Source organism: Chiloscyllium plagiosum, chromosome 7 (assembly GCF_004010195.1).
Source record: "Chiloscyllium plagiosum isolate BGI_BamShark_2017 chromosome 7, ASM401019v2, whole genome shotgun sequence".
NCBI classification, from domain to species: domain Eukaryota; kingdom Metazoa; phylum Chordata; class Chondrichthyes; order Orectolobiformes; family Hemiscylliidae; genus Chiloscyllium; species Chiloscyllium plagiosum.
In genome coordinates this window covers 940,682-953,750 of record NC_057716.1, presented here as the reverse complement: position 1 = coordinate 953,750, position 13,069 = coordinate 940,682, and the positions used below count along the sequence as shown (strand labels likewise).

General features: G+C 38.3%; 1 protein-coding gene across 1 annotated transcript in view; it reads right to left on the bottom strand.

Annotated features, from left to right (window-relative positions):
* Nucleotides 1-1,445: 1,445 nt before the first annotated feature.
* Nucleotides 1,446-13,069, bottom strand: part of ankar (ankyrin and armadillo repeat containing) — a 160,119-nt gene continuing 148,495 nt past the window's right edge. Inside the window, exons 21-24 of the mRNA XM_043694464.1 lie at nucleotides 10,368-10,477; nucleotides 4,394-4,590; nucleotides 4,229-4,278; nucleotides 1,446-1,809 (exon numbers count right to left, since the gene is read on the bottom strand). Of these exons, the coding sequence (XP_043550399.1) occupies nucleotides 1,733-1,809; nucleotides 4,229-4,278; nucleotides 4,394-4,590; nucleotides 10,368-10,477 (434 nt within the window). The 3' untranslated portion in view covers nucleotides 1,446-1,732. The remainder of the gene's footprint in view (nucleotides 1,810-4,228; nucleotides 4,279-4,393; nucleotides 4,591-10,367; nucleotides 10,478-13,069) is intronic.

Here is a 13,069-nt window from a genome sequence, read left to right as displayed (position 1 = left end):
ATAAGATAAGTGGAGGGCAGAAAAAATTAAACAATGTAAAAATTCTTCAGTGCAATAGCTAAAGAGAGTGGTAATGAAATAAAGTCTGTGTCCAAATGTGGCATAAATGGCTGCACAGCAGACATCTGAATGCAAGGGATAGAAAGAAACAAGGCAGGAACAAACCCAGTAAAAATAAGAGACAGAAGAAAAATAAAACCTCATAAAGGTATCAGGATGGGTATATGAATAGGAAGGGTTTAGAGGGATATGGGCCAAGTGCTGGCAAATGGGACTAGATTAGGTTAGGACATCTGGTTGGCATGGATGAGTTGGACCAAAGGGTCTGTTTCCATTCTGTAAATCTCTATGACCCTAAGACAAGATTAAGTAGAGATCATGATCTAAAATTGTTGAACTTGATGCTGAGTGCAGAAGACTGAATGCCCAGTTAAAAATTAAAGTGCTGTTCCTAAAGCTTGTGCTGAGCTTCCTGGAACACTGAAGAAGAGAACAAGTGAAAGAACAGGTATTGCATTTCATGGGCTTGCAATGAAAAGTGCCATAGCAATGTACAGAATCTTAGGGGTAACTGTGGAGTGGGATAAAGTGCCTTGCAGGAGAATCATGGCCAGGTGTAGAGCTGGTACCCCTATACTCAGCAGAACTTTGCTGTGAACCAATGCAGAATGAAATGCATCCTTGCTGCTGATAAGTTGGTGAGCAATCACCAACAGGATCTTTCGACATAGTTTCAGGTCAACAACATTTAAAAAGAATGGTAACCCTTGTGGTTGTGTTGCACCCTATTCATTGACATTTGGACCCTACTGGTTCAGATGTGTGCAATATACTGCACTCTGCATGAATTGGTATCCTGTTAACTGTCATAGCCATGTGATGGCTCCTCCTGCTTTAGTAAAGGAGAAGATGAAGAAGTTCCCTTTACTTGACAGGACCTCTGCCACCTCTTTGATGAGTTGATGGGCAGTAGATAGTAAAATGTTGCTAATGTCACTTTCTCCTTTCTGAAAAGATATTCTGTCAAAGAAATTTAGAAATCACTCCCTTAATTCTCATTCCGTTTTGTGATTGCATTGCATGATGTAGCAAAGTTTATCTGCCAACTTCATGATGAAACATGATCCTCACTGAGGCAGGGAGGCAGAAGAAGTACTTCCTGAAGACCCTGAATGGAGGGCCATCAGTAAGGATAAATCTCTTCCACCCTTTGTGCCTAGCTTCCTCTTGCAGTTCCAACTGCTCCAATTCCAAGTTTTGACATAGTCCAAGAGGAATTGCAACTATGGCCCCATTAGTGTACCAGAGGCACAGGCACCTTTGCAGCTACAGAGCCAGATTTTGTTGCCACGGTGTTGAGATTCTGATACATGCTGTTACCTTGGTATTCCAGGCACTATCAATTACCAAAGAAACATAATAGAAAAGTTTGAGGTTGAGTACTTTAATTGGCAAAAAAGGTTGTAACATAATATTGTAAGAAAACCGATAACAATATGCTATCATTAACCAGCATCATCTTAGATTGGAAAATGGAAATATGCTGAAAGCTTTTTATGAACTTTGCCACTGAGTAAACTGAAACAAGTTTGACATTCTGTTTAGATTCCAGAACAAGAACAAATTGTGTGATAGATTTATTTGAATGCTTTTCATTTCATTTCATTTGAAGGCTTGTTTTGTTGCAGAACCAGCAAATTATATTTTCTTCTGAAGTTAAGTCCTAGACTTTTTATTTGGGAGCAGATTTTAACCTTGAAGTCATTGTTTTCTTCTGTTCCTGAGGACAACTGGCTGTTTTTAATCTCACTATGATTAAAGGAAAAGTTCAAATTAATCAAGTCATTTAATATTTTAATGACAAACTTGCAATTATATGGTATATTATGTAAAAGAAGATAAGTTTTTGCTTAGGCAAAGAGAGTAATTCTCCCTGTATTAGAAGTGAGAAAAAACAATCAGTAATTTTGTTTTTTGTTCTTCTTTGAAAAGTGCTATGAGAAATTTATATCCACCAAAAAATCCAGATGGAAATTTGGGTTAACATTTCATTACAACTATGTTAATATAATTTATAAATTTCCCAGTATCAAAAAAGATTAGAGTTGGCTATGGAAAAGGACAAGGCAAAATCCAACTTCAAAAGGGGTAAGAATTGGAATCAAAGACTGACAGGCAACACTGTAACTAAACAATGGGCTATTTTTAAAGAAGTGACAGATTAGGCAAAGTAAAGGTTTATTCCCACTAAGGGGAGAAGTATGGAAAACAAATCCAGAGTTCCCTGAATGACAAAAGATACAAAAATTAAAATGAAGAGGAATTTATTAATGGGGCACTAAGTACAAAAGCAAGGAAATCATGTTTAACTTATATAAGATGCAGATAAACTGTCAACTGGAGTTGTGTGTCCAGTTTTAGGTGCCATATTTTAAGAAGGATACAAAGGTAAGTTCAGAAATATTTAGGACAAGGTTCCAAGGATGAAGAAATTCAGTTATGCAGATAAACTGGAGAAGCTGGGATTGTATTGCTTGGGAGGAAATGGTTGAGATGAAACTTGACAGAGGTCTTTAAAATCACGATGTATCCGGATGGGGTGAAATTGTTCCCTTGTGGGAAAAATCAAGAAAGTGTAGAAATAAGGTAATGATGGTGTGACAAAAACATCTTTTTGCAGCAATTGGTTAGGATCTGGAACCCATTGCCTGAGGTGGTAGAGACAGATTCAATCGAGGTATACAAGAGGGTAAAATGTTGGAAAGGATTCTAAGAGATAGGATTTATAATCATCTCAATAGGATTAAGTTGATTAGGGATAGTCAACACAGTTTTTTGAAGGGTAGGTTGTGCTTCACAAACCTTACTGAATTCTTTGAGAAGGTGACAAAACAGGTGGATGAGGGTAAAACAGTTGGTGTGGTGTATATGAATTTCAGAAAAGCATTTGATAAGGTTCCCCATGGTAAGCTGTTGCAAAAAATATGGAGGCATGGGATTGAAAGTGATTTGGCGGTTTGGATCAGAAATTGGCTAGCTGTAAGAAGATGGTAGTTGATGGGAAATATTCATCCTGGAGTTTAATTACTAGTGGTATACCGCAAGGATCTGTTTTGGGGCCACTACTGATTGTCATTTTTATAAATGACCTGGATGAGGGCATGGAAGGATGGGCTAGTAAACCTGCGAATGACACCAAGGTCAGTGGAGTTGTGGACAGTGCCAAAGGATGTTGCAGATTACAGTGGAACATGGATAAGCTGCAGGACTGGGCTGAGAGGTGGTAAATGGAGTTTAATATGGAAAAGTGTGAGGTGATTCACTTTGGCAGGAGTAACAGGAATACAGAGTACTGGGCTAATAGTAAGATACTTGATAGTGTGGATGACCAGAGAGATCTTGGTGTCCATGTGCATTAGATCTCTGAAAGTTGCTACCAAGGTTGATAGGCTGGTTAAGAAGGCATGCGGTGTGTTAAGTTTTATTGGTCGAGGGATTGAGTTTCGGAGCTTTGCGGTCATGTTGCAGCTGTACAAAACTCTGGTGTGGCCGCACTTGGAGTATTGCCTACAGTTCTGGTCACTGCATTATAGGAAGGATGCGGGAGCATTGTAAAGGGTGCAGAGGAGATTTACCAGGATGTTGCTCGGTGTGGAGGGAAGCTCTTATGAGGAAAGACTGAGGGACTTAAGGCTGTTTTTGTTAGAGAGAAGAAGGTTGAGAGGTTACTTAATAGAGACCTACAAGATAATCAGAGGATTAGATAGGATGGACAGTGAGAGCCTTTTTCCTCAGATGGTGATGGCTAGCATGAGGGAACATAGCTTTAAATTGATGGGAGATAGATATAGAACAGATATCAGAGGTAGGTTCTTTATTCAGAGTAGTAAGAGCGTAGAACACCCTGCCTGCAACAGTAGTAGACTCGCCAACTTTAAGGGCATTTAAATGGTCATTTGATAAACATATGGAGGTTAATGGAATAGTGTAAGTTAGATGGGCATCAGATTGGTTTCACAAACTGGAGCAACATTGAGGGCCGAAGGGCCTGTACTGTGCTGTAACGTTCTATATTCTATGTTCTATCAGAGCCAGCATAGAAATGCCAGACTGAATGATTCTCCTTTTGCGCTCTAACCAATGCGTGGTTCTGAATTTGTTTCTTATCATTTCAACAAGTATTACCTTATTGAAATTGCTACTGAATTCATAGATTCTATTTATTTACCTTTCTGTTCTGGTTGAACCACAGACAGATGGCCTTCGCTTAATTCCAGTCTGATTTAAAAACAAAGAAAAACACTTCATTTTAAGATCACTGAAGTTAGTTAAAATATATTAAAGACCATTTGTAGAATTTGTAAGATGTTTTCTCACTATTATGTTTTCTTACCTCTCTATAGGCAGGCCAAGTAGTTTTTGCAGCTTGAATTCATCTGTAAATTCCTTACTGATTTTGCCATCTTTGCATATGTTAGCTATTAAAAGGTCAAATAGTTCTGGCTGATTCCTGCACTCCTTGAGCAGGTGACGATGACCAGTTCGATTAAAACTTAGGTATCCCAAGGCTGTAGCACAAGAATCACGAACCTGAAAACAGCCAATTATTTTATTGATTTTTATGTTAATATTCATCAAAATGAGATAAAATGGTGTAGATTAAAATGATTTTTTTCAAACCTTGGATCTACTGACTTCTTTAAATATTCTATTACTGGAATCTGTATTATCTGGCTACTTTTGTGCATTGTACACTAGCTTTTCACTGAACGCTTCAATTGCACCCTTAAAACATTATTTACATTATACATTTTTCTAGCTGGCTTTTCTTGTGAATCTCTTGACAGGATGAAATCTGGTTAGTCGTTTTATATTTAAGTGGAAGAACAGAAGTCTAAGTCTTTGATTGACTTCATTGGGGTGTGATCGGGAGCTTCCTATCAGAATGGGCTCCATTAGTAAAAGTAGTAAAAGTATGCAGCTCACAACATGAGTGGTTTTCTCTCTGCTCTAAATATAGTGGAATAAATAATTAAGAAAAATTATTGATTACTACTTCAATTTTTTTTAAAGTAATGAATATATATAAATATAAGGAAGAATTGTATTGTTCAAACTATGTTAAGCTTTTCACCATTGTCTTGCTACTGACATTACCATCATTTCCCACAAATTGAGAGATCTTTTCAATTCAACAGTTCTGAAAAGGGTAATTGGACCTAAAACATTTTCTCTCCACAAATGCAACCAGATCTGTTGAATTTATCAAGCAATTTCTGTTTTTGTGACAACACCAACAACTGTTCTTTTCAAAAGAACAATAAAGCAGTGACAATAAAGAAAAGGAATGAAGTGCTAGAACTACTCAGTAACCAGGTAGCATAAGTGGAGAGAGAATATTTCAATCTGATTACCTTGCATCAGAGCTCTGCCATATTTTGTGGCACCTTCAGTGCATTGCCATTTCCTTTCCAACATTCTGAATAGTCCATTCATTGTGGTCATTCTTTAAATATCTCAATATCCCCTCCCCTTTCCATGCAAGTGCAGGGGATGCAATACACTATTTGCCTTTAAACCTCCTCTCTCCTGACAGTCCATGGCCAATAGATATTCTTCCAGGTGAAACAATAATTGTCATGATTATAATGAGGTCAAGCAGGTGGACCTCATGGAATATGTGTTCCCTGATTGGTAATTTTAATCTGGTCCAGTTAGGGAGCCCTGACTGATGGAGAAAAACAGGCATAGGGCAGGTCTGAAGATCTCCTCGTGGGTCTGCTCCTGGGCCTGGCCAAACTGGCCATCAACAGGTCGAGGCAGCGGGCCGTGGAGGGGGTCGTTATGGCCGACTGCCTGCCCCTCTTCCGCGGCTACGTTAGGGCCCGGGTGTCCTTGGAGAAGGAGCACGCGGTGTCGACCAACACCCTGGAGTTGTTCAGGGAGAGGTGGGCGCCGCAGGGAGTGGAGTGCATCATTTCTCCCTCCAATTCTATTTTGATTTAGTCCCTACCCTCCCCTTCACTGTTTTGATCACACAGCACTGCCCTTTGATGTGAAGGGCAGTGCTTGTCACTGGCCACCCGGGTGTTTTCCTATCTTCCTGGTGGTGGAAATTGAATAAAGATTGGTGCACTTTGTGTCTTCCACTAAGAAAAAAGAAAAAAAAATATAAACAGGAGTGGGAATTTGAATAAAGATTTGTGCACTTTGTGTCTTCCACTCTGTCTCACACCTGCACACACGCACCATGGGTGCTGGGGATAAAATAAGAAGAAAAAAAAAATAAAAATAAACAGGAGTGGGAATTTGAAAAAAGAAAAAAAAATATAAACAGGAGTGGGAATTTGAATAAAGATTTGTGCACTTTGTGTCTTCCACTCTGTCTCACACCTGCACACACACACCATGGGTGCTGGGGGAAAAAAAATAAGCACTACCGCAGTTAGGTGGTAGTGTGGGGGTTAAAGGGAAGAAAAAAAGAATTTAAAAAAAAAAGAAAAAAAAATGTAAACAGGAGTGGGAATTTGAATAAAGATTCGTGCACTTTGTGTAAAAAAGAGAAAAACAGGCAAAGGGCAGGTCTGAAGATCTCCTCGTGGGTCTGCTCCTGGGCCTGGCCAAACTGGCCATCAACAGGTCGAGGCAGCGGGCCATGGAGGGGGTCGTTATGGCCGACTGCCTGCCCCTCTTCCGCGGCTACGTTAGGGCACGGGTGTCCTTGGAGAAGGAGCATGCGGTGTCCACCAACACCCTGGAGTTGTTCAGGGAGAGGTGGGCGCCGCAGGGAGTGGAGTGCATCATTTCTCCCTCCAACTCTATTTTGATTTAGTCCCTACCCTCGTCTTCACTGTTTTGATCACACAGCACTGTCCCTTGATGTGAAGGGCAGTGTTTGTCACTGGCCACCCGGGTGTTTTCCAGAAAAAAAAACAGGCATGTCAGAGATTCTGTTTACTCTGAAAGCTGGCTCTGGAGCAGCTGTATCAATGTCAAGGACTCTCCACATGTAAATAAAGGGTTTCTTGGTAATGGGATACTGACCTCTGTGGAGTTATTTCAGTGATTTACATGTGCTTTTTTCAATTCTGTATGCTGTACTCGCTGCTCAAAATCTGATCAACTTTACTCTGAGGATATTAAAAGTAGGTTGAGTGTCTCATTTGTGGAATATTTCCACTCATTCTGCTGGTGAGACCCCCAGATTTTGGTGGTTTGCCATGTTAATGGTCCTGTAATGTCTAACTCTCTCTTTCTGCCCTAGGTCTGCAATATTCCAACCAAAGCTCAATTTATACTCACGCAACAAACAGAACCTCCCCTTTCAATTTGATACTTTACAGTTTTCTGCACTCAACATTATGACTATTTATTTCAGACTGTACCCTTTAGTCCCATTTTTCTTTCAGTTTAATTTGCAGGTTTTGGTTTTAAGTCGTTTTCATTTTGTTTTTGCTTTCCAGTGGCAGCTATTCAGCATTACGCTATTTACACCTGCTTTCGAACTCCCCCACCACGCTCCCCACATCCCGTCTTTGTTTCTTTACTTGGCTGGAAATATAGGCTCCTCTTTAGGTGCGATGGTGGGGGGTAATTGAATTGTCTGTCATGCCAGTATGCCATTGTTGGCACTTACCTGTCCCTGCTGCAATTTTACCTGTGGCAGGGGAAACATTGCGGTCCACTTAAGAGCCTCACCATGCTGCCAATCACTTGTGGTGACAGAGGTCCATATCAAGTACTAGACTATCCAGTAAAACTAGTAAGCCTTAGATTTCCGGTCATGGAATCTCCTAGATGGAGATTCCATGGCCCTTAGAGGCTCTTTTCTAAGGTACAAAACTTCCTACTCGCATAACTTTCCCCCTTAGCATTTTCAACGATGCTTCCCTGCCACCCTCACTCCATAAAGTCACTGGACTTGCTTTTCATTCCAGTTTCAATGCTGGATGCCTTTCTCTCATTCTTATTGCAGTCTTGGCTTGGCCATTGCTTGTGCTGATGCTTCAGGGTCATGAAAATTGCTAGCCCCTGACTGGCCAGCAGCTTTCAAATGCACAATTATTTTGGTAAGGAACAGAAATGTCACCTTGACGGTTATTATTCCTTTCCCATTGTGCCTTCTTTCACTTGCCTATTACATTGCTAACATTTCCTAGTTCTAATGAAAGGCCACTGACCTGAAACATTCACGATGTTACCCTCTCCACAGATACTGCGTGTCCTTAATTTTTCTTATATTTTCTATTTCTAATCCCTTTAATTTTTGACTGCAGAATTGATAGCTTTTAGTATTTATAAGAAAGTAATTCTCAGGATATGGACATTGGTAGTTTGCTGACATTTAGTATCCATCCCTGTTTGCCTTGGGAAAGTGTTGGTAAGCCAAGTACTTGAGCTTTTCATCAATGTAGTAAAGTTAGTTCAACAATATGGTTAGGATTGGGGTTCCTAGGTTTTGATGCAATGACAATGAAGAAATAGCAATAAACATTCAATGTTGTATAATTTGAATGATGTTTGATTTGGAAGGCAGTGAAACTGCTGCCCTTGTCTTAGGTGGTGGATATTGTGAGATTAGGAGGTGATGTCAAAAACAACCTGGAAAATTATTACAGTGCATCTTGAGGTTACTGTATCACAATTTACAGGTACTGAGATGATCGATTTTAAAGTGATGAGTGCTAATCAAAGTGACTCATTTGTCTTCTGTGATGTTGGGTTTTTTGAGCATTATTGCAATTGCACCCATCTGTGCAAGTGAAAAGTATTCCCACACACTTCACTTTGTTGTTGTTAAATCAGTAGAAACATAACTTAATAGATGTAAATTAACTTTTAAAAAACTTGAACTTAGCAGAACCAGATGTGGAGGTGTTGCGTAGTAGTTATCTGTACTTATGCACTAATTATCCAATCTTTTCATGGAACTTGGCTCAGTCGAGGCAACAGTGCCATCTTTAGCATTGGAAAAGAACTTCAAATATAGGGTTTTACCATACACCATTATTCCATAAAGCATTAGCCCTATGACTTGAAGGATATCATGTTGCTCATTATCCTTTCTAACTTTTAAGAAGTATTATGATCTGGTTATGTACCCTTAACATTTAAAGGGAAATCCAAACACCCCTTACTATATCACACAATTTCACATTTTTAAACAATTACAGATGTAATTACACAGAAAATACTTAAACAAAACAAATACTATTAATTATATGGTTTATAATGATTTGTTTGATGCACTCTGTCTTCCTTCTTATTTGCCTCAACAATTCTCATACTTAATATCTTAGAATTATTTACATTTGTCAGGGCCACTTGAAAGTATACCACATTATTGGTAAAAGCTATTCTGAGAATTAAGACTTTAACTCATTATTGCTTTCTATTGTCACAATACTTTGAAATCCTCTGTATTATTTTTCCACTGCTTCAAATTTGTTTCAATCTTTCAGCTTCTTTTCGCTCAGGAAATCCAAGATTAAGCCCTACTTGCATTTCATGCAACAAATTATGAAATTAGCTTTTCTGTTTACTGCACAGGACTGCTAACTGTCATTTACTCTGGCTGTCTTCTCTTAGTGATCTGTGAAGTACATGCACCAAGCCCAAGCTGCAACTATCAGAGCAAACACGCAGGTACATTGAAACCAGTGAAGTCTCCAAGCTTCATCCATCCAAAGATGTGCAAGTTAGGTCGATTGGCCATGATAGGTTGACCGTAGTGTCTACGGATGTGCAGGTTAAATGTATTAGACATGGGTTCTGGGGATAAGGTAGGGGGCTGGGATTGGGTGGGATGCTGCTTGCAGGGTTGGTGTGAACTCAATGGGCCAATTATCCTCTTTCCACATTTTAGGGATTCTATGATTCCTTCTCCATTACACTGTAGTATGCTTTGGCACATCCTGAAACATACCCCTAATTTTATTATCTTTCAGTTAAAATTCCTTCTTTGATCTGGTGGGAAAAAAGTGATTTTACAATTTCAGAGTTTACCACATGCCTTTAAACTAATTTTGCTTTCACTCATAAAACACAAATATCTCTCTGAACCTCGCTTACAGCAATGCTGCAAACAATGTATCAACAGTACTTTGACCAAATAAGCCCACCTCCTGGTTATGATCTTAACTTTCTAGCTGTTAACTCTTAAAGTAAACATTTTAAGTGTTATAGTCTTTAAATTTATTTTAACTATACTTATTTCAGGGTTGCTTTTTCTGCAGTTAAAATCTTAATTTCTAAAAGTGTAAGTTATATTCTTCAACACATGAACAACGAACTAAATAGTTATAACATGTTGATGCATGCAAAGGCATATTCATAAGGTTTATAACTTCTGTTTGTTCTTTACCTACCTGTTCCCTCTCAGCATATAGGTGTGTACAAAGGATTTCCACAGCTCCCATTGTAATAATGGCATCAGAAATACCTTCTCTGATCTGGGTAAGAGAGGACAGCAGCCGTCCTATAAGGTCAATAATTATACAAATGGATCAAAATATTATTGCTGTACAGTAAAACCCTATTAATTCAATTAATTAATACATCCTGTGTATGAACTGAATTTGAAAATCAAGTCATATAAAAGTTCTTAAAGAACTGTGTATACACATTTAAAAGATGATCAAGAATGACCTATAAATAAAAATTATAATATGAATTTAGGATTTGTAATTGGTATTCCAAGGAAGGAAACCATCAGCTGTTTTGGTCAAATCACTCATGGATCAATGTAAAGTAACCATAGTCTCGCCAGACCATAGTGCTGCTCTCTCATTTGAGAGAGTCAAGTGGTGTGGTTTAATCTGAAGATCACCACAGCTCAGGCAAGGGGAGATTTGAGAAGGAGAATCCTCATGGTAACCTCAAACTGTATTGAGTGTATTGTAAACCAGACAGCCAACTGAGCTAGTAAAGTCCCGAGTAAACTCCTTGTAAATAATAAACATGTTTGTTCATTCAGGTCCAGTTTTCTAGTGCTGTCAATAAATGCGCTCAGCCAACAATAATTTCTATTAGTTCTTATTGAACAAGAAGGTGACAGAGATGCCTACTCTAATATAGTGAGATCTAACTTCAGATTTTGCCTATTTTTGGAGTTTGTTTTTATAAAATCAATTTTTAAAGTTGTCCTCATTTTTTATATTAACTGAAAAAAAGAGAGCCCAAAGAAACATTTGCAGAGATGTCATGAAGTTAGAAAAAGGCTCATGTAAGTAGGATAGCTTATGTTGTAAAATTTATACAAACAAAATAATAGTATAAAGAATAAAATGATAGGAAGGAAAAAGGAATGCTAGAACAAATGATTTTTAAAAAATGTAATATTTTGAAGATTTGTTTTAATTATTGAGGGCTGATATCACAATCATAAAGTTGCTTATGATATTTTTCAGTTTCACAGCGAGAAATCTTACAAAACAACTTTGTTCAGGTAAGACTGATTAGCATGTACCTGTATATGCTAGAAGCCTGAATGCTAAGCTTTCAGTTTTAGTATCTCTTTTGTCTACATTTCTCTTTTACTTTCTTATCCTGAAGCCAGTGAGTTTTCAATAAGTGTCCTTCTGACATTGTGGAGATGGGTCGGGTCATTGGATTTTCTGGTCCCGGGGCAGGAGTAAAAAATGGTGGCTTTAACTATTACACAATTTACCCAAATCTGGGATTACCACTCCCATTCAAGGCATTGGCAATTTTTTAATGGCACAAGATAAGGGAGAAGGTCGCGATCCCATACAGTGATGTTTTGTATGGCCAGAACACTTGTAGAAATGGTCTTTTCAGATCTTCCACAATTCTGATGAAGTTAGGTAAGTTTTGGAAGGTGACATGATTTAAATCGAATCAGAGATCTTAATAACTGCGGAGGGAACTTAGTTTGAAAGCAGGAAATATATGGAAAGTAAGTACAGTGGGTGTTGATAAACTTAATGCCATAATGCTCGAACAGGAGGCATATACATTTTTAATAAAGTGAGTGATAATAGGGCTTTGTTTAAAATGGTAAGTAGTCATTATGTGGCTTCCAGGTTGCCATTTCTGATATCTGGCAAGCTGTCAAGGAAATTGTGCAATAGTGAATTCCAGATTTGATGGTGTGAAACGTGTCAAAATGCTTTTAAATTTCTTCTTTTTTTTATAGATATTTTTATTAGAGATTTAACATTTTTACAAGTTTACAAAAATAAACAAAACTCTCAAATACAAACATTGATATACAATTAAATCAAATACACAATAGCCAAAATTTAACAAAAGAAAAAATACCAAAAAAGAAAAGAAAACAAAACTCAACTGTCTATTAATCTAACCTACAACTAACCAGAGTGTATATTTAAGTCTCTTACATGCTCGGAATGTGTTAACATCAAATGTTATAAAACCCGTATTCGTGCGGGATTCCTCTCCTAAGGGGCCCCGGACCAGCCAGGTTTGTAATCTCAATTAAATAAAAGCCCTTGTTAGGATAGCCGAAATATCTGTATTTATGTAATTCAAGAAGGGCTGCCATATTTTATAAAATAATTCGGTCTTTCGGTGCACCATATTTGTAAGGAGGTCAAGGGGAATACATTCCATAATTAATCTGTGCCAATTTGAAAGTCCAGGGGGGCCCTCAGCCACCCAGTTCACCAAAATATTTTTCCTTGCACAGAAAGAAAAAATAGAAAATAGTCTCTTCCTGTACATGTCCAGGGAGGGAAAGTTCGAAAAGCCCAAGAGGAGAGATACAGAGTCCACTTTAATTTCCGTTCCTAAAATTTCTGTCAGGATACTTGCTACTTTAGTCCAATATCTACAGATCTTATGACAGGTCCATAAGCAATGTACAAGAGTGCCCACCTCTATTTTGCATTTAGGACACATTGGAGATGCTCCTGCCTTAAATTTTGCCAATCGAACCGGTGCTATATGGACCCTATGAAGTATCTTCAGCTGGATAGCCTGGGTTCTGTTACAAATAGTAATTCTTCTAGCATTTTCCCAGATATCATTCCACGTTTCTGTGGAGATTTCTAGTCCCAGATCCTGAACCCATGTTTTAAGCAGATTA